At 43.6% G+C, this 26,560-nt stretch overlaps 2 protein-coding genes across 2 annotated transcripts in view; one reads left to right on the top strand and one right to left on the bottom strand.

The window, feature by feature from the left end:
- Positions 9,320-10,931, top strand: LOC109851447 (homeobox-leucine zipper protein ATHB-40). Its single transcript, XM_020421574.1, has 3 exons — positions 9,320-9,530; positions 9,668-9,984; positions 10,523-10,931. Exons 1-3 carry the CDS (start codon positions 9,452-9,454, stop codon positions 10,757-10,759), a joined length of 633 nt encoding a protein of 210 aa, XP_020277163.1. The 5' UTR covers positions 9,320-9,451; the 3' UTR covers positions 10,760-10,931.
- LOC109851446 (deSI-like protein At4g17486) overlaps positions 12,910-26,560 on the bottom strand; it is a 25,589-nt gene continuing 11,938 nt past the window's right edge. The window contains exon 4 of the mRNA XM_020421573.1: positions 12,910-13,505. Coding sequence (XP_020277162.1) covers positions 13,261-13,505 — 245 coding nt within the window. The 3' untranslated portion in view covers positions 12,910-13,260. The remainder of the gene's footprint in view (positions 13,506-26,560) is intronic.

Raw genomic sequence — 26,560 nt, 5'->3', positions numbered from 1 at the left:
AGATATCACAGCAGGTGGAGGATGATGTGACTCCACCCACTCCAGAGAGCATTGTATCCATCGAGGCTCCTACATAGGTGACACTGAGAGGAGATAAGATGACAGTCAGGCAGATAAAGGATACATTAGATTATGGGACTCATGAATAGGGTTATGTTCAGGGGTCCATTGTAACAGATAGACCGAGGAGAGTAATTCGTCGGCCAGCTAGGTATAATAATGTCATGGTCGCATATACATTATCAGTAGAGGTCGTTGATGATATGGTTCCATCCATATTCAGGGAGGCAGAGTCTAACCCCAATTCGATCAGGTGGAGTGAAGCTATGGAGAAGGAGATGTGGTCTCTTCAGAAGAACAACACTTGGATACTTGCACATCTACCTAAGGATAAGAAAGCTATAGGTTGCAAGTAGGTATATGCGAAGAAGGAGAGATCTTCTATTGGGGACATTCGATTCAAAGCCAGATTGGTTGCCAAGGGGTATGTACAACTTGAGAGCATTGATTACAACGAGGTATTTTTACCCGTTGTGAAGCATTCGTCGATACAGATTTTATTAGCATTAGTGGCACAGTTGGATTTGGATTTGGTCCAGATGGATGTAAAGACAGCCTTTCTACATGGTGATTTAGATCAGGAGATCTACATGACACAACCCTTGGGATTCAAAGCTGCATGAAAGGAAGATTTGGTTTGTAAGCTGAAGAAGTCTCTTTATGGTTTGAAGCAATCACCGAGACAGTGGTATAAGAGATTCGACAGCTTTATGATTGGCCATGGGTACACGAGGAGCCCATATGACCCATGTGTTTATATGCATAAGCTACAGGATAGTGAGCACGTATATTTGCTTTTATATGTTGACGATATTCTTATTGCTTCCAGGAATTCTTCGACTATTCAAAAGTTGAAAGAGGAGCTGTCATCCGAGTTCGAGATGAAGGATCTTGGAAGATATTGGGTATGTAGATCGAGAAAGACAGGGTGAAATGGAGTTTAAAACTTACACAAAAAAGCTACTTGCAGAAGATGTTGAAGAAATTCAGCTTTGATGGTAATACAAAAACAATTAGCACACCATTGGCTCCCCACTTCAAGCTTTTAGCATTGTTGTCATCTATTTCAGTTGAGGACAGAGATTATATGTCGAAGGTCCCATATGCTAGTGCAGTAGGTAGGCTTGATGTATGCAATAGTGTGTATGGAGCCAGATTTGTCACAGGCCATGAGCATGGTATCGAGATACATGCACAACCCCAGGAAGGGTCATTGGGATGCCGTGAAGTGGATTCTACGGTATGTTCGAGGCACCGTGGATGTTGGTTTAGTATTCCAGAAGGATGAGAAGAATAGACATGATTGTATTGGATATGTGAATTCAGATTATGCTGGAGATCTTGACAAGCGCCGATCTACTTTAGGTTATGCTTTTACATTGGCAGGTGTACCTGTATGTTAGCAATATACACTTCAGTCCACAGTGACTCTCTCTACTACAGAGGCGGAGTATATGACGGTGACTGAAGCTGTGAAGGAGGCTTTGTGGTTATGTGGATTATTAGAGGACTTGGGGATTGCACAGGAGACCATTCGGGTATATTGTGATAGCAAATCAGCTATCTATTTGGCAAAGAACTAGATTTATCATGCGCGTATGAAGCACATCGATGTCTGTTTGCGTCGAAAATTGTTGTATTCATTGCCGTGTCATCGGAGGCCATCGCTGAGCAAGCATCCGAGCCGGCATTGTTTTCGTTGAAAGTTGCATTCATCATTGATTTCATTAGAACTTTAATCGTTTACAAATGAATTCAAATAACAAAAATAAAAATTACAACTTTCTTTAAAATAAACGCAAGATCCTTTTATCGTCTCTTTCTTGCGTGGGTCTTTGGCCTGTGACGGGGACGTCGATATCCGTGGACTACCTGGCAATCAGATCTGTTCCAGAAAAAACCGGGCAGAGCTTCGTCGATCTGCGAGGAGATCTAGAAGCTTGAAGCGCCTATCTCGGCTAAAGCGAGATATTTGCTCTTCTTAGGATTACCGGCGAAGGGTAATGCTAAGGAACGGACACGGGTGATGCGAATCTGATGAAGACCTCTCTTGTGTTGAAGCACTCGGCCACTCTTCTCTGCAGCAGGGCTTCGCCAACTAAAGCCTAGACACCCCTGGAGTGTCCCAACGCCCTAGGTGCCCTCATTGCCTATAAATAGGAACCTTAGGCCTCACTTTTGGAGGATCTGGATTTTTGGGAGAGTTGGCGAAGCCCTGCTGCAGAGAAGAGTGGCCGAGTGCTTTAACACAAGAGAGGTCTTCATCAGATTCGCATCACCCGTGTCCGTTCCTTAGCATTACCCTTCGCCGGTAATCCTAAGAAGAGCAAATATCTCGCTTTAGCCGAGATAGGCGCTTCAAGCTTCTAGATCTCCTCGCAGATCGACGAAGCTCTGTCCGATTTTTCCGGAACAGATCTGAGTGCCAGGTAGTCCACGGATATCGACGTCCCCGTCACAGGCCAAAGACCCACGCAAGCAAGAGACGATAAACGGACCTTGCGTTTATTTTCAAGAAAGTTGTAATTTTTATTTTTGTTATTTGAATTCATTTGTAAACGATTAAAGTTCTAATGAAATCAATGATGAATGCAACTTTCAACGAAAACAATACCGGCTCGGATGCTTGCTCAGCGATGGCCTCCGATGACACCGCAATGAATACAACAATTTTCGACGCAAACAAACTGGCGACCACAGTGGGAGTACAAATCATAGTGGGGGTTTAGTGTTTATTAAGAAGCAGTTTATACTCTTATACTTATCGGAGTGTTAAGAAGCAGTTTATACTCTTATACTTGTCGGAGTATTGAGAAGCAGTTTATACTCTTATACTTGTCGGAGTATTGAGAAGCAGTTTATACTCTTATACTTGTCGGAGTGTTAAGAAGCAGTTTATACTCTTATACTTGTCGGAGTGTTAAGAAGCAGTTTAACCTCATATACCGATTGGAGGATTAAGAAGCAGTTTATACTCTTATACTTGTCGGAGTCTTCATTCGGCTCAATTGAGCGATATAACGCCGGCTTCAACAAATGTTTGGATGCTATTCTTAAGAGCGAAGCAAGCCTTGGTAGGATGAAGGATCCTCCTATGGTACGCATTCTTAAGAGCGAAGCAAGCCTTGGTAGGATGAAGGATCCTCCTATGGTACGCACAGTACCTCGGATCCGTAGTATTATCAGCTTCCTCCTGATCTTTCGGATCCGTAGTATTATCAGCTTCCTCCTGATCTGGGATAGGTGGTAGCTTGATCTTGTTATTTTCAATGAGGGACTCGAAAATAGCCGGAACATCTTCGTCCTTGAAGGAGTACTCTTTTTGGAGTCTCGGATCCGTAGTCTTTTGCTGCCTTCGGGGTTGTTGCGATGTCTGATTAACATCTACAACCGCTGCATGTGCCTTTCCTTTACCACGGGAGGCGAAGTTTGAGTTCGGAAGATTCGCCGTCGGTTGGCTCCTCTCGGCTTTCTTCCTTCGGAGGAAGCGTTCGGCCCGCTCTCCGCGCGTTTTCAACTCTTTCCAAGTGTTGGACGGTGCGACTCTCATAACTTCTAATATCTCAACAGATAGGTTGTTATGACATGTCTGGAGGATGAAGTCCTCCGTGATCGGTTCTCGGCAGTTCATTGTTTTATTCCGAAAGCGCTTGACGAAGTCGTCGACTGTCTCATCATCTTCTTGTTTCTCATCGAAAAGTGTCCTGATGGATACCTCGTCGTCGTCATCAAAGAAGTTACCAAGGAATGAGTTCTCCATATCGTCCTAGTTGTTAATACTTCCGGGCTTAAGACGGCAGTACCAATCGAAGGCCGGCCCGCGAAGGGTACCAACGAATGACCGAACCATCAAGGCTTCATTGCCGGAGATCATACCCAAGTGGGACTTGAAGTAGATCAGATGTTGAGTGGGTGAACCATTCCTGTCAAACGGCGTGAAGTTAATCAAGTTGAACTTTGTCGGGTATGCTATTGAGTCCCACTCTCTTGGATATGGACATGGAATGCCAGTCCTCTTTACCTCTTGATCAGACATTAGAGCGTTGATTTTACTCTCGAGATCTTTCATTTTCTCATCCTCGCTCGTATCGGGCTTTGGACGATTCTTAAGAGGAATAACGGGGCCACCCCCAGTGTTGTCGTCTTTAGTGGGGCCACCCCCAGCGTTGTCGTCTTTAGCGGGGCCACCCCCAGCATTTTGGTCAACGAGAGGGTTATCAGCATTGAGGCGTTCATCCACACCTGAATCGCTACCTACTTGGTTAGCAGCGTTGCGACGGCTGGATTCGCCCATTTGATTGGAAAGAGCCCGAATCTGTCGGTCGTGCTCTTCCTTCATCCGCTGCATAGCCGTTTCTCTTTCGAATTTAAATGCTTGCTTCTGCTTGGCTAGAGCATCCTCAACCATTTTAGTTGCTTCTTCGGTGTTAATCATAAACACTTCGCGGGATTGCCCTGGGCTAGATACCGTATTGTCAGAAGCGACTGCAGAGTTAGCATCCGATGCTTCATCGTCCGAGGATAAACCTCTTTGCATTCTTTGGTAGTCCCTACGTCTAGTAGTCCCTACGCGTAGCCGAGTCAGACGATGCGATACTAGAGGGTCAGAACTAGAAGGTCGAATCGACTTTCCCTTATCAGCCATGTTAATTGTGACTTTTGGAAGTTCGTTATCATGAACAGCCGATCGCTTCTTACGGAGACGCTTTGGTTTGGACTTAGCTATTCCGTTGGAGATCCTCTCAAATACCGAGACCCTCTGCAGAGCGGTCTTGGGGCAACTGGGCAGCTACACGCTGATAATACTGCCTCGATTAGTTCGGTGCACGGGCAGTAAGATTTTGTTTCTCGGGTATATCTCTTACGAGACTTGTTCATACCCCCAGCCTGATAGTACAACTCATCGGTTAGATGACTAGAACAACCTATCGTGTGTTGATATGACTCCCCTGGTATAACGTTGTCATCGTCAGATGAATACGTTTCTTTCAGGGGAGTTGCCGCTTTATTAGTATTCTCAAGAGTTACGTGTTTAGAACTACGCTTTTGGGAGCGCACGATCTCAACAGGCTCTTGGTTTTGGATAAACACCTCCAGGCGGGTAGAAATTGGAGTTTTCCCTTCATGAGAAGGCTTGAAATTGTTATGAGGGCGTGTGCGACCCCCAGCTCGACGAATCGCTCGGGGTTCAGTCACCGGACCCAAGCATTCTTCGATCAGAACTTTGCCTCGATCCTCGTGCAAAGGACCCAGGCGATCGACTATCCTCACCTTGAAATGGGACAAGTCCACACTGTCCCGGTGCTCCGTCGGAGGTGCGGAACTCATAGGGATCGACGAAACAGGTGCAGAACATCTTCTGCCTTGACTCTGGCGCGGGTCAGATTTAAGTGACCGACGGGTTGGAGGGTCGGATTCAAATGACCCGTAATTTGGAAGGTCGGATCCAAGTGACCCGCGAAGTGGAGGGTCGGATCCAAGTGACCCGCAAAGTGGAGGGTCGGATCCAAGTGACATGCGATTTGAAAGGTCGGATCCAAGTGACCTGCAAAGTGGAAGGTCGGATCCAAGTGACCTGCGATTTGGAAGGTCGGATCCAAGTGACCTGCGATTTGGAAGGTCGGATCCAAGTGACCTGCGATTTGGAAGGTCGGATCCAAGTGACCTGCGATTTGGAAGGTCGGATCCAAGTGACCTGCACAAGAATTCGCGTGCGCGCAAGCGCGCAGCGCTTTTGAATTCGCTCCTCCAGAGTTGAACGGATCTTTTTGATTTGGATCCATTCATTTGCTATTGGTTTGGAGGGGAGGACATCTGTCCGCTATTGGGGTGCTTGGCGTCGCCTAATTTTCAGATCCGCCTCGTAACGGATCCCGTCAATTGACTCCAATGCTCTAGCGAGTTGGCGCGCACAGTGTTGGCGCTGCCTTTGACGAGTTCTCTTCGATAAAAATAGGCGCGCCTTCTGTACTCAACTCCTTGATTGAGGAGGGGTGGCGATCTGCAGATCCGGACTCATTGGAGGCCGGAAGGGCGTTGCAAGGTTCAGCTACCGTAACAACAGGGGCGTTGATCTTCCTTCGCTTGCGAGAGGCGGAGGATCTGGAGGAGGAGGACGACAGATATTCCTCGAACTTCAATTGGTCGAACTCGTATTCGACCACTTCTTCAACTGGGATGCAGATCCGAGGTTGCGACACGACAGCTCCGGCAGCGAAGCTGTTGGCTCCCACTGTGGTCGCCAGTTTGTTTCCGTCGAAAATTCTTCATCCGAACTCGGATTTGAGTGATTCCAAGTGCGTTGGAAGATTGACGAAGAGTTCGATCCGCTCCGATGGTTGGATTATCTGTAGAGTGATCGAGTCATGAAGGGCATTGTTCTTTTTGTGAACATCGCAGGGTTCCCGATTGGCCCGTGCCTTCGCTATTCCGAAATCCTATCAGCTCACGTAGTTCGTCGATTCACTTCAATCGTTCATTGACGTCAATCGAACTCCTGTGGATCGGATAGTGACGTTCATCGTCGCTCTTTAACACTGAACTGTTCGTGGAGACCTATAGGCAATTTTCGATGCCTACAATGTCAGATTCCACTTTGGTCGTGACGTTTTGGATGATGGAGACGTCATATTGGAGAAGGTCCACACAAATGATAACCCTGCAGATATGCTGACCAAAGTTATTTTAGGAGTGAAATTTGGTCATTGTTTAAAACTTTTGAATAGTCTTCAGTATTGAGGCCTTTGGAGGCCATTTGGGTGAACTATATTTAGCTTGATTCATTGGGCAAGAGGATACATAGGCAGTCTTTCAGATGCAGCCGGTTTGATCTGTTGATTCAGATGGGGGGAGATTACGTTTTAGCTCTAGTTTGGTTCCCAGACTTGTTGATGGACTATTGGATGATTTGGTGTCGGTTCAGTTTTTGATAGAAACATTCGTCGAGATGGGGAATTAAAGAAGTGGCGAGAGAAGCAACAGGAAGTTCAGGAGAATCGGCCAGGCAGACTGGCGGTCGACTGCGAGTCAGCGACGGTCGACCGCGAACGTGCACGAAGGCCAGTAGGATTCGGAGCTGAAGGCGGTTGACCGTGGCGGTCGACTGCGAGGACCATTTAGGTGATTTTTGGTCTCGGGATGAGATTCGGTCAACCGTCGCGATCGACCGCGCCATGACTATAATCGATTCTGCTCTCGGGTTTTTGGTTCGGTCGACCGTCGCGGTCGACCGTCGCGATCAACCGTCGCGGTCAACCGCAGACTGATTTTAGGCTGGGTCTTGGTTTTTGACCCGGTTCGCTTCTGAGTTGATATATAACCATAAACCTGATTAATTAGGGTTAAACAAGGATGATTTTGAGCAGTTTTTTAGAGAGGATTGATGCATCCAATTGTAGGAGATTTATGAGAAATCTAGAGTTTTGTTTTAGGGTTTGATCGGTGAGATTTGTAACTCTATTTGTATTCTCTTGATTTCTAATAGTAAGAACTCCTCCCTCCTTGCCCCGTGGACGTAGGTAACTTGCCAACCATGTTAAACTCGTTGTTTTGCTGTGATATTGTGTTTGGCTTATTAGTTGTAATTTATCTCTTGGATTGTTTGTGTCGTTCCGAGAAGCTTCCTAACATTTTAGATTCAATCTAAAATAACCCCTTCAAAACTACATTAACTACATTATATGCTACTAAATTACTCGACCCTCTCCGTTCATTTCCATTTATAAGTTTGGATTATATACAAATAAAAAATTAGCCACATTGGGTTGTATTTGCTCATGCATCAAGTAATTATAAAATTAACACTTTTACGATAATATAACTAAAGGGACAATGGAAAAATATATATTAGAAATATTAAAATATCATGATTTTTATTTTATAAGATGTTTTGAGACATTTAAATCACGATGAACGGAGTGGATCATCAATTGGACTGATCTAATTCATGAATCAAGAGGCGCTTAATCTCTTAGATTGAATCTAATGTGACACCTTATGAATACTTATATCTATGTGTGTGCGCGCGCGCACGCGCATGTGCGTGTGTATACATGAGAAACATTAGAAGCATTTTATTGATAGGAATCGTATGGAGAAAAATAGGAGAAATCTCCTTTGGGGTTAATCCCACCCAAGTAGAATAGCTCATATATTTAACGCAATATTTGCTAACCTATGAGCAATACCATTCTCATCTCGTCTAGCTACCAAAATTGAGAAGTACACTAGTAAAGTCAATTTCAAGCTTTTTGATTCCTTCTATGATGCTTCCACTGCTTATTAAAGTTACTCCTGCAGATGAAATAACTAAACTCACCATTCCCGAACTAGTTTCAAGCCTTTTGCTATTATTTGAACAGTAGCCAGACCATGTCACAAGGATTAGCGTACCAGTGCGTATCTCTTAGATTACTAATATTAGAGTTTAAATTAGTATATCTTTCAATCATTGGTATTATTTATCTCTATCAAGTTATATCATTGCCATTTACAGGTTATTCCAGTGATATCTAGCTACGAGATTCTAACCAATAAACTCACACTTTATCTAGCTAACTACATCAAAGAATCAAATTTGACGAGGGGACCAGCCATTTGTTTACTGTAATTTGGATAAATTATAGGATTTAAGAATCTCAATTAAGCCAGCTCCTTTAAGCTTTCTCAGTTTCTTGTTGGTGAAAGCCATGAAACGTGTTAATGATATACGCTTAAAGACCATAGGGGACCATAATCCCATAATAAAAAAGGATTATGATCCAGAGATTAATTAACAAAAAGCCACAAGCCCTTTCATTGGGCGGCTCAGAGAGAGAGAGAGAGGGGGGAAAAAAGAAATTAAAAAAAATAACCAAACCAAATTTCTCTCTCTCTCTCTCTTAGTCCGTACAACTTCGTTTAAGGTGACCAACTGTGGGATCCGGGTCCTCTTTGGGAATAAAGAAAATCCCCCTCTCGTTGCCTTACAGCTAATAACAAACTACAGTAAACATGAAACTCTCAAAATGCCCCTATATCTTCCCACAATGCCCCCATGTGGTCATTTTCGTCAAAAAGATCGGCTGCTAACGTCAACAGCAAACTCTTGTTTCCTGGAGCCGTGTCAGGGGACACAAATGGCAATTCTGTCCCCTTCTCCAAGCGTCTTGAGTCCATACGTTTCTCTCTATTTAAAGAAAGTGGCACTCTTGTGATTACTCTATGCCTTCATGGGCTTTTCTCCAATCTTGCCTATTATAAATCAGCCTCGAGACTTCCACCCCACACTTACAGAAACTAACCCAAAAAAAAAATCTAGATAAATTTGTTAAGAGACCATTAATACATAAGTTTTCTTCACTAAACCAGAGTCTAAGAGAGAGAGAGAGAGAGAGAGAGAGAGAGAGAGAGAATGATCAAGCAAGTACTTGAAGAGAAAATGCTCTTCTCATCAGCTCCAAGCTCTGAGCTCTACACTTCCATTCCTCAAGGTTAGTATCTTAGTAACAAAAGTTTGTACATAACATGTCATGTGCACATGCAACATGTCTGGTAAAGTTTTTTCTCCGTTCAAGAATAAACTAAAATCTACGGAGATGAAAAAATATACAAATATTTTTATTTTCAGGTGATCAGAGGAGGACGAGGAGGCGGCGGAGGAGAGCCAAGGTCGATAGTGACGGTTTGAGCGCCGAGAGCAAGAAGAGGAGGCTGAGTGATGAACAATTGAGGTTTCTAGAGATAAATTTTGGTGAGGAGAGAAAGCTAGAATCAGGGAGAAAGATGCAATTGGCAAGCAAGCTCGGGCTCGACCCGAAGCAGGTTGCGGTCTGGTTTCAGAACCGGAGGGCTAGGTGGAAGAACAAGCAGATGGAAGAGGAGTATTTGAAGCTTAAAACTAAGCTCGATTCTGTTGTTGTCGAGAAATGCCACCTTGAGAATGAGGTATAGATTACCTACTTGGTTACAGAGATTCAAGGAAACTATTAAAATAATTGTTTTTTGAAACTATTAAAACAATTAATCTGTTTTAAGTGAATAGGATTAGTTTTATAACTCTCTGGTGTTTAGGGGAGGAGGAGGATCACAATTATTTTATAAAATAAAATAAAATGGTTACTGAAACTCGATCTCCTTCCGACGGTTTTTACTCTTTTTTTTTTTTTTAATTTTGTGTGTGTGTTTTAGTCTGGTAAAATTTGGACTATAAATTAACTCTCGTTCGACGCGCGTGTTGCCAAACAATGTTAAAAGTCCGTACATATTTTATTTTGTAAGTAGAAGTTTTGACTGGAATTAAAAATACTGATAACATGACATCCCTGTCAAGATCTCATGGTTTTGTAAAAATTGTGATTTCATATTTCGAACATCTTTATTGTTTTTTATATTTCATGGTTTTCCAAACACCATTAGACTATTCTTAATCTCCTAGCCGTGTAGTTAATTAAAAATGTACTCCGTAATATTTGGTAATATTCAGGTGTTGAGCTTGAAGGAAAGGCTTTCGGAGGCTGAGGAGAAGATAAAGAGGCTTTCAAAGGGTGGCGACGGTGGTGCGGACGATGGAGGCAGCCCGAGCTCATCATCTACGGAAACCTACCAGCCTCCTCCTCCTCCACCCGCGGCTCTCGGTGAGTTTGGTGAAATGGGAGACGAACTCTTGTACATAAACGAGGACAACTGTGTTATCGATTATGGCTACCTGTTTGGGATGTAACTGTAATTAGTAGCCTCTAATGATCCTGTTAATTAGTAGTCTATGTGATTAGCGCATGTTCTTGTGTAGTGTTATCCACTAACAAATTCTCTGGCTAGAGGGGTGATGTACTATTGACCTTGTAATTTGTTGCTAATTAGTGAAGATTAAGATGCTTTTGCGTAGCGTGTAAGTGTTGCGCTACGTGTAACGTGTAGTTGTGCTAATATAATTAGTAGTTATTAATTACCGTCTCCGCCGCTTACCCTTTAAAGGGAGGAGAGAAAGCGCATTTTGATAGTCGTTGGCTCTCCTAGAATATTTGGAGAAACTGGCATCCTTATCCTCAAATGATGGCTGGCTTGAGAACCTACTTACGTACGGAGACAAAGGGGGGTCGATAGAAGCCATGGGAAGGCGATTGGGAACAAATTAAGGCTTGAAAAAGATGGCGACCCAGAATGAAAGCTGGCTGTGGATGTTGCTTTAGTCGCGCGAATAACTACCGAGCGTACTCCTCCAAAACGTCGCTAGTGTCATGCGTCAAAAGAATCCTTACTTTGTTAACGAAAGAAGCATTGGCGCGCGCGCGCACACACACACTCTCTCTCTTATTTGTCGATCTCCTTCTTCCGTATACACCCCCGCGTGTGAACGCAAGGCTGGGTTCCGAGCACACGTGCGCCGTATGTGGAGTAGCGATGAGACCGGAAAAGAGACCTTATATCGCAAAATGTCGTCCGAGAACATAGAGAATGAAGACGCACCCGTTAAATAACGTAGTTAAGACTATATATCTTGTTCTATTTTAGTTCCACATCACTTAGGACGATAGAACTTCATTCGATGCTCTTGTATATAAAGACGCCGATGCCGTCAATAAGTTTATCAAGTTCTCTCTCATATCTCTCTGTACTTATTATGGTATCAGAATCATCTTCTTCATCCTAGAAAGACCCCTTCATTTTTCCTCGAATTTGGACCCGCCAAGGGGTCAGTCTACGGTTTCCCTCAGCGCCTTCGACATTAGTCTCGATCTTGGCGGACACCAACTTCACCGTAGCCCTAACCCTACCCCCCTCCACCACCGGCAAACACCCTGCCACCAAACCCTCGCATCAAAGGGGCCCTCACCTCGATCGAAACATCACAGCACTGTGCCCACCACCAGCCCAGTGACACTCTGGCAACCCTCCTCCACCCGCCAACAGCGCCAGTACCCCGACCTGCCCCTTACCTTCAGCAGCCCCTCTGCACCCACGGATGATAAATATAACAGTGAACTATGAGGTTGAAGCCCAAGCATTGTGATAGTCTTAAATGTAACAACATCTTCCCCTATATCAGGCCACTCCTCATGCTCGCTACCAGCTCTGTCGCTAGCAACCTCCACGCAAGATTTGCCTTTGCAATCTCCACGCATCACCTGCAATATCTCCGCTTCAAGCTTCGACAGCAGCAGCAACAACAAACCCACGTGTCTCCACGCATCACCTGCAATATCTCCGCTTCAAGCTTCGACAGCAGCAGCAACAACAAACCCACGTGTCAGCAGCCATTGACAGCCTCCACCGCACGCCTGCTGTCGATGACCCATTCAGCCTCATTTCATCGCGGATCAGCCCCGCCTCAAACCTCCGTTCGCGCTCACCTAATACCAGTAACCCTGTGCTCTTGTATGTAAAGACCACAATGCAATCAATAAGATCATCTAGAGAAAGATTATCAAGTTCTCTCGTGCGTCTCTGTACTTATCAACTCCTGTCTACCACAAACCCCATGATGCATGCATGGACCACTATCAACTGTCTGTTTAGTTGGTAATGCTTATCGATGTAGTTGCTGTGGGTGCAACGTGCATTGATTGAAAATAGTAATTGCGCTAATTGTTGATACTGATGTGCACATCATGATGCCCTTATTGGATTGTTTTCCCTAAGGACAAGCCACTTTCCCTCCAATGCCCATGAAATGAAGCTTGAGAACTCAGATTCATCCCCCATCTATGAGCGAAAAGGCATGACATCAAAATCAGTAGGCACCTATATATATATACTCTCCTATATCATTTAAGAGGTTCAGCGAATATACCCTCGAAAGCTTACTCTTGCTGATAACGGGTATTATTTAAAGCATGTCATAGAGTTCGGACCGCTAGCAAAACACAGGGCTAGAATGAGTACACAGCAGCTTCAGTGTGCAACGATAGTACAACAGAAAGATCCCTGAACGCTAGTTTCTCTCCGGAGAGCAGAAAACAGCATCTCCATAGATGTTAAAAATCAGCAGGACATAGGACTACACAATAAAACAGGAATTTCTGAACCAAATGACAAAAGGAAGTGGAAAACGAAAAAAAACATTTTTCACTGAGTATTAACATGAACAAAGACATCCTTCCATTTCTTCCTCTACTGCGTGTTGTGAGAAGCCTACAAAACACGCTTTGATTTGGCTCAATAAGCGAAAGAGTTATCAACAATCTGATGTCCGAAAATCTCTCTGCAGTGGGTAGACGATTCTTACCTCTCTTTAAGAGGTAGGGTACTGGATTTTCTCACCTCCCATGGTGGAAGGCATCCTTTCAAGGGAGAAGGCATGAAGATGGAAGAAGATGATAATTGCTTCTGGCGCATTGAGATGGAAGATAGGCAACTGAATGAGCCTCTCAGCCTCCTTTTCTCGCCATCTTCAGCTTCATAATCAGGATCATTATGAACTGCAGCAACCTTGAGGGCCTCAGGAAGTAGGCAGTTGCAGAGGGAACCTGCGATTTATTTTGAATACATGCATCAAAAGATGGCCAGTGGATACATATAAAAGCAGTGCGTGTACGAGAAAATATGATGTGCCAAATAAGCAACAAAAGCATAAGACTCAAGGGCAATTCTCTCCTACAAACTTTACATTGACGACAGTCATGTAGCAATGCTGCAATGCAAAGCACTACCAACAGAAGTACCAACAGAAGAGTTAGCAATACCAAACTTCCAACCTTCACATTAATAATTCACTGTGTACTGTACGATTAATTAGAATTCATCATAGCAAAGAGTTCACTTTGTTGGGAAATAACCTCAAACCTCACATTTTTGGGAAATAACCTTGTATTTCAGCCCTAGAAGGCAACAGAAAAGTCAGAAATGAAGCGGGAAGAGAAATGAGGTGAAACGAAGTGAGCCAGTGCACCGGCCAGTCAGACCAGACGGTCAAACTGGTCGGTTTGACCCGTTTAGGGGTATTTTTAGTTGTTGGTCTGTTTTGGAATTCTATTCAGGTTAGGACTCCTATAGTGTCTACGTATCCGGTTCGGGGCCTATAAAAGAGGTCTTCTAGGTCTAGTGTTAGATGATTTAAGCAAGGAGAGTTGCATATTGTAAAAGAGAGGTAGAGAGAACTAAGGAGGGAAATCTAGAGTTTCGAGAGATCTTTTGGTGAGATTGAGAGAGTTTTCTTATGGAATAGTTAGAGATTATAAGAAAAATTATATCTTTGTAATCTCTAATATAAAGAAGATTCAAATCTCTCCCCGTGGACGTAGGTGATTGCCGAACCTCATTAAATCCCATGTATTTGTGCTCTCGTTATACTTTCTGCGGTATATTGCTCTTTCTCTTTAGTTCGAACATATGTTTCTCGGTGTTTCCACATTGCCCGGTGATCGATTGGTCTACAAAAACGAGGAGATCTAATTGGGTGTTTGGTGACGCTTCCATAGACTATGCTTTCGCATTGAACGCAAGTTGGTGTGCAATGATTAGTATCTGTGAATGACGCGTAAAGAGGGGACCACCCACGTGCTGCTTTTTCCGCGTGATTAAGCAGCCCACGAACCCTATTTCACCGAACCCGAAGCTATATAAATAGCTTCCTAGGTTTTCGTGTGATTTGTGCCAAGGAGGTTTGTAATTTTGGTTTTGCGGCTGGCTGCCTGCAGGTTCGAGGAGATTTGGTTCGGGTGCAGTTGTTTTGCGGCTGGAGGATAAAAAAGCAGTCGCCATTGTTTTTGTGATTTTGGTTTTGAGCAGCCCCCTTTATTTAGGGTTTGTGCATCTTTTTGTAGAGAGATATTGTGAGGGATCTGAGAGTTTTATTTGAGGGTTTAGATTGTGAGTGATTATAAACCCTAGTTGTAATCTCTCCCTCTATTAGTAGATCTCCCCCCCTCCTTGCCCCGTGGACGTAGGTAATTTACCGAACCACGTAAAAATTGGTTGTCTCGCTATTTGTGTGATTTGTAATAGGTTTTTAGGTTCCCTCAATGCGCAGTTGGCTGGAGGATAAAAAAGCAGTAGCCATTGTTTTTGTGATTTTGGTTTTGAGCAGCCCCCTTTATTTAGGGTTTGTGCATCTTTTTGTAGAGAGATATTGTGAGGGATCTGAGAGTTTTATTTGAGGGTTTAGATTGTGAGTGATTATAAACCCTAGTTGTAATCTCTCCCTCTATTAGTAGATCTCCCCCCCTCCTTGCCCCGTGGACGTAGGTAATTTACCGAACCACGTAAAAATTGGTTGTCTCGCTATTTGTGTGATTTGTAATAGGTTTTTAGGTTCCCTCAATGCGCAGTCCTAGAGCTGACAAGAGGAATAGCTAATATCTTACTTTGATGAGATATTAGTTCTTGTTCCCTTTGAGAAACAAGAATTCTTATTGCGACCTGACTCTTGTTGTGCTGTCGAAATTTTCGCTGCGCGCAACAAGTGGTATCAGAGCCCAGATTTTAGATTTAGGGTTTTTTGGTGGAGGAAGATTCTTGTGTGAAGCTTGGTTCTTGGAGTTCTAGGCTTCAGTGGAGATAGCATTAGGAGTTGCTGTTGGAGATTTCGCTTTCCTCGTGTGGATAGGAGATCTATTTGGAATCCGATCTAGGGTTCAGTTGGGTGGTTCCTAATTCTATCAAATTTGTTCTTTCTCTATAATTTGGAGTTAGTTTGCAATGGGAGAAGAAGGTGAAAGCAGCAAATCGATGGCGAGTACAATACAAGTTGGTTTTCAGAACACTAAAATTAGTGTGGTGAAATATGACGGCAAAATTAACTTTGGTTTGTGGATGAGCGACGTACAGGATGCGCTCAATGTTCAGAATTTAGAAGAGACCATCATGGTTCACGAGAGACCACCTAAATATGATGAGACGATATGGGAAAAGATGAATAGGAACGCTTGTGGGGTGATCAGATCCTGTTTGGAACAGGAGCTGAAGTATGATGTGATTGGGGTGAGGTCTGCGATGAAGATGTGGGAAATTCTCAACAATAAGTACCTTACGAAGAGTGTTGAGAACCTGTTGCACTTGCTGCGTAGGTTATTCAGATTCCAGATGTCCAGAGGCACATCGCTAGCGGCTCATGTGAACAACTACACTAAATTGTTGTCGGACTTGGCGAATGTTGATGAGAAGATATCGGATGAGTACAAGGCGATTATTTTGTTGGGCTCCTTACAGGATGAGGAGTATGATACCTTCGTGCTCACTTTGTTGAACGGGAGATCTTCTATCAGCTATAGTGAAGTGACTAACGCATTGACCAATTACGATTTGAGGAAGGACAAGGAGATTTCCCGTGCTAGCACTTCAGGCGAGACCTTGTCGACGAGAGGTAGAAGCCCATATCCGAAAGATGGTAATAGAAGAAGGTCAAAGTCAAGAAGCCGCCACCAATTAGCAAAGAACCAATGTACATTCTGCAAGGAGTAGGGACATTGGAAGAGAGACTACCCGAAGCTCAAGGAGAAAGAGAATGGCAAGAAAAAGGGCCCGAAGACCAATGAGGTGAATATTGCGAAAGGCGATGATTCCGATGATTCGTGCTTTTCTCTACTGATTACTCCGGAGGTGAACCATGTAGATGCATCAGATTGGATGCTTGATTCCGGCGCTACTTTTCATGTGACCCCTAGACGAGACTGGTTTGCATCTTTTGAGAAAGTCGACGGGGGCGTTGTTGTCATGGGAAATGATTAATTCTGTGGCGTTTGTGGGATAGGTACCGTGCGGATTAGGATGCACGATGGAGTAGTCCGTGAGTTGAAGGAGGTGAGATTTGTTCCTTAACTGAAGAAAAATCTTATCTCGGTTGGAGCTTTGAAAGCTAAGGGATTCAAGGTGACTTTCGAAAACGCTGTAGCGAAGGTTACTAAGGGATCATTGGTGATGATGAAGGGAGTCCGCAATCAGAATTTGTATTATCTGAAGGGAAGCACCGAGATTGGCCAGGTTGTTTCGGCTATTTCAGAAGCGGACATGAGCAGACTTTGACACTATAGGTTAGGGCACACAGGTGAAAAGTCACTGCAGACATTATGCAAGCAGGGGCTATTGAAGGGAGCCAAGAGTGGGAAGATTTGAGTTATGTGAGCACTGTGTTCTTGGAAAGAAGACGAAGGTGAAGTTCGGGACTGTTATTCATCAGACGAGGGGCATCCTAGACTACGTGCACACAGACGTTTGGGGTCCCACCAAGACTGCATCACTTGGTGGTCGACATTTGTTCGTCACTTTTGTAGATGACTATTCTAGGCGTTGTTGGATGTACACTATGACGAAGAAGAATGAAGTCCTAGATTTGTTTGTGGAGTGGAAAAAGAGATTGGAACTGCAGACTGGGAGAAAGATCAAGACGTTACGATCCGACAACGGTGGTGAGTATACTTCTGACCCCTTTCAACAGCTATGTCGAGACGAGGGCATAGAGAGACACTTCACGGTTAGTCATACGCCGCAGCAAAATGGGGTGACAGAGAGGTTGAATCGGTCTTTACTGAAGAAGATCCGATGCTTATTGTCGCAGAGTGGTTTGGAGAAGATCTTTTGGGCTGAGGCACTTACATATGCGATCCACCTTATTAATAGGCTGCATTCATCTGCGATTGAGGGGAAAACCTCTATGGAGATGTGGTCGGGAAAGCCAGCACATGACTATGACCAGCTCAAGGTATTTGGGTGCCCTGCATATTATCATGTTAGAACTGATAAATTAGAACCTCGAGCTAGGAATGCCATATTTGTAGGATTCAAGCGTGGTGTCATGTGGTCGGGAGAGACAGCACATGACTATGACCAGCTTAAGGTATTTGGTTGCCCTGCATATTATCATGTTAGAACTGATAAATTGGAACCTCGAGCTAGGAAGGCCATATTTGTAGGATTCAAGCGTGGTGTCAAGGGATACAAGCTTTGGGATCCAGTGGATAAGAAGATTATGCTGAGTAGGGATGTCACATTCGATGAGGCTTCTATCTTGAAGCTTCCAAGCTCTCATCAGGTGGAGAGCGACCCGACGGAGGAGATATCGTAGGTGGTGGAGATCGATGCAACTCCACATTGTCCAGATGGTACAGTATCCATACAAGTGCCGACTGAGGTGACGCCAGGCGAGCACGACGGTGACACGGAGGATACGAGTACAAATGTGCAGGATCAGGAACCGACGGCTCAGGTTCAGGATTCAATTACGGTTCGGAGACAGAGGAGAAACATACAGATGCCAGCACGGTATGCCGACACAGTTACGTATGCACTTCCGATGAAGAGTATCGATGAGTTAGTGCCTACTACATTCAGAGAGGCCGAGCAAAGTTCGGAGGCTGATTCGTGGCAGGTGGCTATGCAGGAGGAGATGAAATCTCTTCATAAGAATGATACATGGGAGCTTGTTGAGCTTCCAAAGGGGCGGAAGGCAATTGACTGCAAGTGAGTATACACGAAGAAGGAGGGCATTGAAGGCACTCCGTTAAGATTCAAGGCTAGGTTGGTTGCGAAGGGCTATGCACAGGAGAAAGGAATAGATTATAATGATGTTTTCTCTCCGGTGGTGAAGCATTCTTCGATTCGGATTTTGCTAGCTTTGGTGGCACAGTATGGATTAGAGTTAGATCAGTTGGATGTGAAGACAGCATTTCTTCATGGTGATCTTGATGAAGAAATATATATGACTCAGCCATTGGGATTCCGAGCTGCAGGGAAGGAAAAATTAGTTTGCAGATTGAAGAAATCTATATACGGTTTGCTCGACAATGGTATAAGCGATTTGATGGTTTTATGCTTGGTCATTCGTACACTCGGAGCCAGTTTGATCCTTGCGTATATTTTCGCAAGTTGAAAGGATGTACGTACATTTATTTGTTGCTCTATGTCGATGACATGTTGGTTGCCTCTATTTTCAGGTCGGCTATAGATGAGTTAAAAGTTCAGCTTTCAAATGGTTGCCTCTATTTTCAGGTCGGCTATAGATGAGTTAAAAGTTCAGCTTTCAAATGAGTTTGAGATGAAGGCCTTGGACGAGGCGAAGCGCATTCTAGGGATGGAGATCGACAGAGACAAGAAGGGCAGAATTTGTTTGACACAGGTGGCTTATTTGAAGGTCCTACAGCGATTCCATGTTAGCATTGATACGAAGCCAGTTGGTGTACCTCTGGGAGCCCATTTGAAACTTTCAGGTGGTCTTTCACCAAAGTCAGTTGAAGATCGAGAGTTGATGTCGAAGACTCCATATGCGAGCGCAGTTGAGAGCTTGATGTACGCGATGGTATGTACGAGACCGGATTTGTCACAGGCGGTGAGCATGGTTTCGAGATACATGCATGATCCAGGAGTGGGTCATTGGGACGCTGTGAGATGGATTTTGAGGTACATTCGAGGTACGCTCGATGTTGGTTTAGTTTATGACCGAGACACTACAGGTGGGCAGCTATGCATTGGTTATGTTGATTCGGATTATGCCGGAGATTTGGATAAGCGCCGGTCTACGACGGGGTATGTGTTTACTTTGACCCGTGCGCCGGTGTGTTGGAGAAGCACCTTACAGTCGACGGTAGCTTTGTCTACGAAAGAGGCAGAGTATATGGCAGTTACGGAGGCTGTGAAGGAGGCTATTTGGCTTCGAGGATTTTTGAAGGAACTTGGTATATCGCAGCGGTCCGTCACTATTCATTGTGATAGCATGGGTGCTATCTATTTGGTGAATAATCAGGTTTTTCATGCGCGGACGAAGCACATTGATGTTCGTTATCACTTCGTTCGGGATGTTCTTGAAGGTGGTGATGTAGAGATTATGAAGGTCCACACGAAGGATAATCCGACGGATATGCTCACTAAGGTGGTTCTGAGCAACAAGTTTGATCATTGTCGAAACTTGTTGCACATTCGTGATTGTTGAGGCCGTTGGCGGCCATTTGGGTGAACTACGTTCGGCTTGATTCCTTGGGCAAGATGATACGTAGGCAGTCTTTCAGATGCAGCCGGTTTGGAATAGTCGATTTTGATGGGGGTGAGATTATTTGGACTCTCGTTCGGGTTCTCGACTTGTTGTGGATTGAGTTCATACTGGACACAACGAGTGGGACATTTGGATGCTTTGGTGTCGGCTCAGTTTTGAAAAAACTTCACCGAGGTGAAGAATTGTGAATGACGCGTAAAGAGGGGACCACCCACGTGCTGCTTTTTTCGCGTGATTAAGCAACCCACGAACCCGATTTCACCGAACCCGAAGCTATATAAATAGCTTCCTAGGTTTTCGTGTGATTTGTGCCAAGGAGGTTTGTAATTTTGGTTTTGCGGCTGGCTGCCTACAGGTTCGAGGAGATTTGGTTCGGGTGCAGTTGTTTTGTGGCTGGAGGATAAAAAAGCAGTCGCCATTGTTTTTGTGATTTTGGTTTTGAGCAGCCCCCTTTATTTAGGGTTTGTGCATCCTTTTGTAGAGAGATATTGTGAGGGATCTGAGAGTTTTGTTTGAGGGTTTAGATTATGAGTGATTGTAAACCCTAGTTATAATCTCTCCCTCTATTAGTAGATCTCCCCCCTCCTTACCCCGTGGACGTAGACAATTTGCCGAACCACGTAAAAATTGGTTGTCTCGCTATTTGTGTGATTTGTAATAGCTTTTTAGGTTCCCTCAACGCGCGGTCCTAGAGCTGACGAGAGGAAGAGCTAATATCTCACTTTGATGAGATATTAGGCTTCAGATTCTTGTTCCCTTTGAGAAACAAGAATTCTTATTGCGACCTGACTCTTTTGTTGTACTGCCAAAGTGCTACCGAAATTTCCGCTGCGCGTAACAGTATCAGGTTACAAGTGGCATTCGTCAACACACTTCTCATGTTACAGAACCATAGAGACTTACACATAGTTGAGTATGGACATAAAACCTTCCATATCATCTATATACATAACTCACAAGGCGGCCATGTAAGGTCTCTGTTATGATGATTCTAATTAGATTTTTTTCAATATTGATCAAACATTATATTTACTTGTTATGCTACCTTTGGAGAGGAAACTACACCTATGTTAAGTATGATACAATTCGTAACTCCACAAAGCACAAAACATAAGAAACTAAGGGCTTGTTTGGATTGAGGGGAATAAGGGTGAAGGGAAGTTAGGGGAACTATTCACCTTGTTTGGAAACATTTAGGAGGTGAAGTTATTCAACCCTAGTTCCCCTTGGTTCACCCCCTAATAGTATAAAATTTATTACCCCCCAAATTGGGGTGTAACCAAGGGGAAGGGCACTCCCTTCCCTTCCCTTCCCTTCCCTTCCATTCTCTCACCTAGTTTCCCTTAACTTCTCTTAACCCTATTGAAATCCAAACACACCCTAAAGGTTTATCTTGTTCGTCAAAGTTAATAATGAAGACATGTACAGAGGTGGACCAGCAGTTTCCTGGGGTTAATCTATCGACAACCCGTGCCCTCCAGATCTTGTGACGAACAATTAGCAAGCAAGAAATCACAGCAAAACGAAAACTTTGCAGGAAAGAACAAATAAAAGGAGAGAACACAAGATTTAATAAGGTACGACAATCATGCCTACGTCCTTGGGAGCCACACCAGAATTTCTTTGATTATTGAAGAAGATTACAAGCTTACAAAAGGCTACTCTCTCTCTCTCTGAGATCTCTCTCTCAAAGTGTTCAAGAATATCTCTCAAAGACACTCTAAACAATAGCCAAAACGACCTTAATATATATGAAACCCTAACTCCTAAACGAATCTGGAAACAGGTTTGACCCGCTATCGATCGACTGATGCACTTGCATCAGTCGACTGTAAGGGCTTCTCAGTTGCTTCGTTCATGTTGTCGGTCGACTGATGAGTTTCCATCAGTCGACTGACTAGAGCGATTTTCAGGCTTGTTTCTTGTAGTCGAATCGGTCGACTGATCCAAACCCTTCGATCGACTGATTGAAGGGGTTTTCTGCTGTTTGTTGATTTTGTTCCCAGGTTTCGGTCTACACACCTAAAACCAACAATCTCCCACTTGGAGATCAAACATCCATCAACAATCTCTCTTGAACTTCAGCCATCTTCGCAAGCACCTTCTCCTTTCTTGAAAAATTTCTTTCTTCAATCAATATCATTTTGGTGATCTCACATGTCCTAGTGTGGCTCCGTCCTCATTTCCTACGTATGAAAGCTAACTAAAGTTACGCACAACTCCAGCTTCTCAATGATCACTGCCTTTGTCAACATATCTATAGGATTTTAACTCCCTAAAATTTTCTCTAACAGTAATTTCCCGTCCGCTATCAGCGAGCGTATGAAGTGCTAACGCACGTCGATGTGTTTCATTCTGACATAATATACTGGATTCTTGGCAAGATATACAACACTCTGACTATCATAATAAAGAACTTTGTTCCCCCACTTCAGACCAACTCTTTCAGACATACGGTCAACCAAATCATCTCTTGCTAGCCTCAGTCACTGCGACAAACTCTGCCTCAGTCGTGGACAACGTCACTATCTTTTGCAAACATGAAACCCAGCTCACTGCTATCGACCCTAAGGTAAAAACATATCTTTTGGTACTTCGCCTTGTATCATGATCACCGACAAAGTCTGCATCCACAGATCCCTGCAGTACCAATTTTTTTCTCGTAAAACACTGTAGCATATCTGTAGTCCCTCTCAAGTATATCAGTATCCACTTTCACGGCCTCCCAATATTGCTTCCCTGGATTGTTGGCAAACCTGCTCACAACTCCCACTACATGGGCGATATCTGGCCTCATGCAAACCATCGCATACATAAGACTATCAATGACTGATGAGTATGACACCCTGGTCATGAACTCCTTTGCATCTGTCATGGGCGATTGCTGCTCAGATAACCTAAACTGACTTCCAAGGGGCGTGCCAACGACCTTTGCATTCTGCATGTTGAATCTCTAAAGTACATTATCAATGTATTCAGTCTGACTCAACTTTAACGTCCCTTCAGCTATATCCCGACTGATTCATATCCCAAAAATTTGTTTAGCTGCATCCAAATCCTTCATAGCAAACTTCTTTGCTAACTGCTTCTTCAACTTGTTAATCTCCTGTAAACATGGCCCTGCAACTAACAAGTCATCTACGTATAGCAATAACACGATATAGCTGGACTCGAACCTCTTGAATGCAAATGCCATTGCTCTGCATGAAATTATCAAACTTCATGTACCACTATCTAGGAGCATGTTTCAAACCATATAAACTCCTTTTGAGCCTACATATCATCTCTTCATTTCCTTCCTCTATTAAGCCAACAAGTTACTTCATGTAAATTTTTTCATTCAAGACACCATGAAAAAATACAGTCTTCACATCCAACTGCTCAAGGTAGAGATTTTCAGCAACTACTAAGCCCAACACCATTCTGATGGTTGTAAAGCTTCACGATGAGAGAAAATACCTTTGTATAATCCACTCCTTCCTTCTATTAGAATCCTTTCACAACTAATCTGACCTTGTATCTTTTGCTGCCATCACTCTCCTGCTTGACCTGATAAACCCACTTGTTATGTAAGATTTTCTTGTTCGCGGGTAGTTGGGCTAACTTCCATGTCTCATTCGAGTGGAGAGAATCAATCTCTTCTTGCATCGCCTGCTCTCACTGTTGAGATTCACTATGTTAGACTACCTCCTCATAGCACTCCGGTTCTCTACCATCTGTCAAAAGCAAGTAATATAGCGACGAAAGATATCTGGGATTCGGTTTTAGTACTCTGGATGACTACCTAAGCTCCTTGCCTTAGGTATCAATCTCTGCACCTGAAGTCTCCTCCGTTCTTTGGTCAGAACTGACATTGTCTCCATCTGGAAGTTCCTCTAAATTCATATACTCGAATGTAACTGCATCCTTAGTGCTACTCTCACTGTTTTGGTTATCCTTGTCATTGTCTATATCATTGTACATCACCTCTTCATTAAATATGACATCTCAAATCCTGATGATTTTCCTATTCTTATCATCCCACATACGATATCCGAACTCATCAATGTCATATTCAATGAATGTATACTTCTGTGACTTAGCTTCTAGCTTGTCCCTGACATGATCACTAATATGAACATATGCCACACAACCAAAGACTCTCAACTGTGAGAGATTTACTTTCTTGCCACTCCAAACCTTTTCTAAAATCCCAAAGTCTAATGGAACTGAAGGCCAATGATTTCTTAAGTAAGCTGTTGTACGCATCACGTCTGTCTAAAACATCTTAGGTAGACTTGCATGTAGACGCATGCTCCCCGCACGCTTTGTCAACGTTCTGTTCATCCTCTCTGCAACGTCATTCTGTTGCGATGTTCCTGGAGTAGTCATTTCTATCCATTCAAACCACAGAACTTCTTGAACTTCTCCAACTCATACTCTTCATCATTGTCCGATCTTAGACACTTCACTTTCAGATCTGTCTCGTTCTCTACCATGGCTTTCTAATTCTTAAAGATCCAAACACCCCTGACTTGTGCTTCATGAAGTATACCCACACCTTCCTTGAGTAATCGTCGATAAATATGACATAGTACACTAAACCGCCAAGAGAAGACACGCCAACTGGACCTCATACATCTGTATGAACAAGCTCTAGAGTTTTAGTTGATCTTCCATTCTTCTGAAAGCTGACCATCTTCTGCTTCCCGTAGATACAATGTTCACATATACCAACTTTCACTGAATCAATGCCGGATAGCTTTCCCTGTAAGTGCAGAATCTTCATACCTTTTTGACTCATATGCCTCAACCTATTGTGCCACAAATCTGCACTTTCCTTACCATCTGAAATTATGAGGGTGTCACTCACATGTGAAGTTAAATAGAGAGTTTCGAATTTATTACCGCAGGCAACCATCATAGTATCGTTAGAGATCTTTCACGAATCCCCGGTAAATGTTAAAACATAGCCTTCCGCTCAAAGCTGACCAACTGAAACAAAATTCCTTTCAGCTTCGATACATGTCTGACATTCTTCAAAGACCACTTAGAACGCTTCATCTGAATCTGCACATCGCCTCTTTTCACAATATTACAAGACTCGTTATCCACCAAGTACACTTTTTCAAAGTCTCATGCTACATAGTTCTGAAGAAGCTTCCTATCAACAGTGGCGTGAAATAAGGCTCCTGAATCAATAACATATGAATCAGTGTTATTATCCATAGCAATGATCAATACATCTTGCACAATATGAGCCTCCTGCTTATTTGTATCCTTCTTTGACGCTTTGCAGACTAAAAACATGTGGCCCTGTTGACCGCAGTTTTAACACTTCCTTTTGATAGGCCTCACATTCGAGTTCGACCTTTTCCTCTTCGACTTCGACCTCTTCCTGTTCTGATTGCTCTTATTCTGGCTTCGGCCTCTCTGCTCGAAATTTAAGGCTGAACCTGAACCCTCTGATTCGGCCGACTTTCTTCTAACCTCCTCGGATAGAATCATACTAACAACATCGCTCAGCTTTAACTTCTCATTTCCTGTCGAGTTGCTAATTATGATCACACAATCTGCCTAGCTATCCGGTAACTACGATAGTATCAATAGGGCTTACACTTCATCATCAAACATGATGTCGAATGAGATGAGTTGATCAACAATCGTATTGAACTCGCTGAGATACGACGTGAAAGAGTATCCTTCTATCATCTTGAGATTAAAGAGCGTCTTGACGAGATGCACCTTATTTGCAGCTAACGATTGCTCGTACATCTTTGCGAGCGCTTCCATAAGTCACATCGTCGTCTTCTCCTTCAATATGTTGTGGGAGACTGATTTAGCGAGTAGCAACCGAATCTGTCCTAGAGCCTTCCGATCTAATATTTCTCAGTCCTCGTTTGTCTCCTCCTTTCCCTTTGTTTTTCTCATCAACGGATGGTAAAGATCCTTCTGGTACAGATAGTCCTCCATCTGTGACTTCCAGTAAGCGAAATTTGATCCGTCAAACTTCTCAATCTTCGATTTGCTTTCTTCTGTCATAGCTCTCACACAGAACTTTACCGAACGAAGCTCTGATACTAGTTGTTGGGGTTAATCTATTGACAACTCGCGCCATCCGGATCTTGTGACGAACAATTAGCAAGCAAGAAATCACAGCAAAACGAAAATTTTGCAGGAAAGAACAAATAAAAGGAGAGAACACAAGATTTAACGAGGTACGGCAATCGTGCCTACGTCCTCGAGAGTCACCAGAATTTCTTTGATTATTGAAAAAGATTACAAGCTTGCAAAAGGCTACTCTCTCTCTCTCTCTGATCTCTCTCTGAGATCTCTCTCAAAGTGTTCAAGAATATCTCTCAAAGACACTCTAAACAATAGCCAAAACGACCTTAATATATATGAAATCCGAACTCCCAAACGAATCAGGAAACAAGTTTGACCCGCTATCGATCGACTGATGCGCTTGCATCGATCGACTGATAAGGGCTTCTCAGCTGCTTCGTTCATGTTGTCGGTCGACTGATGAGTTCCCATCAATCGACTTACCAGAGCGATTTTCAGGCTTGTTTCTTACAGTCGAATCAGTCAACTGATCCAAGCCCTTCGATCAACTGATCCGGG

Source organism: Asparagus officinalis, chromosome 8, assembly GCF_001876935.1.
Source record: "Asparagus officinalis chromosome 8, Aspof.V1, whole genome shotgun sequence".
NCBI lineage: Eukaryota > Viridiplantae > Streptophyta > Magnoliopsida > Asparagales > Asparagaceae > Asparagus > Asparagus officinalis.
The sequence above is the reverse complement of the archived record's forward strand: the minus strand, read 5'-3'. Positions and strand labels throughout refer to the sequence as shown.

Coding starts and splice junctions, on each gene's coding strand:
- LOC109851447 (XM_020421574.1), top strand. CDS start 9,452: ATGATCAAGCAAGTACTTGAAGAGAAAATGCTCTTCTCATCAGCTCCA. Junction 9,531..9,667: donor CTACACTTCCATTCCTCAAG/GTTAGTATCTTA, acceptor TTTTATTTTCAG/GTGATCAGAGGAGGACGAGG. Junction 9,985..10,522: donor AATGCCACCTTGAGAATGAG/GTATAGATTACC, acceptor GGTAATATTCAG/GTGTTGAGCTTGAAGGAAAG.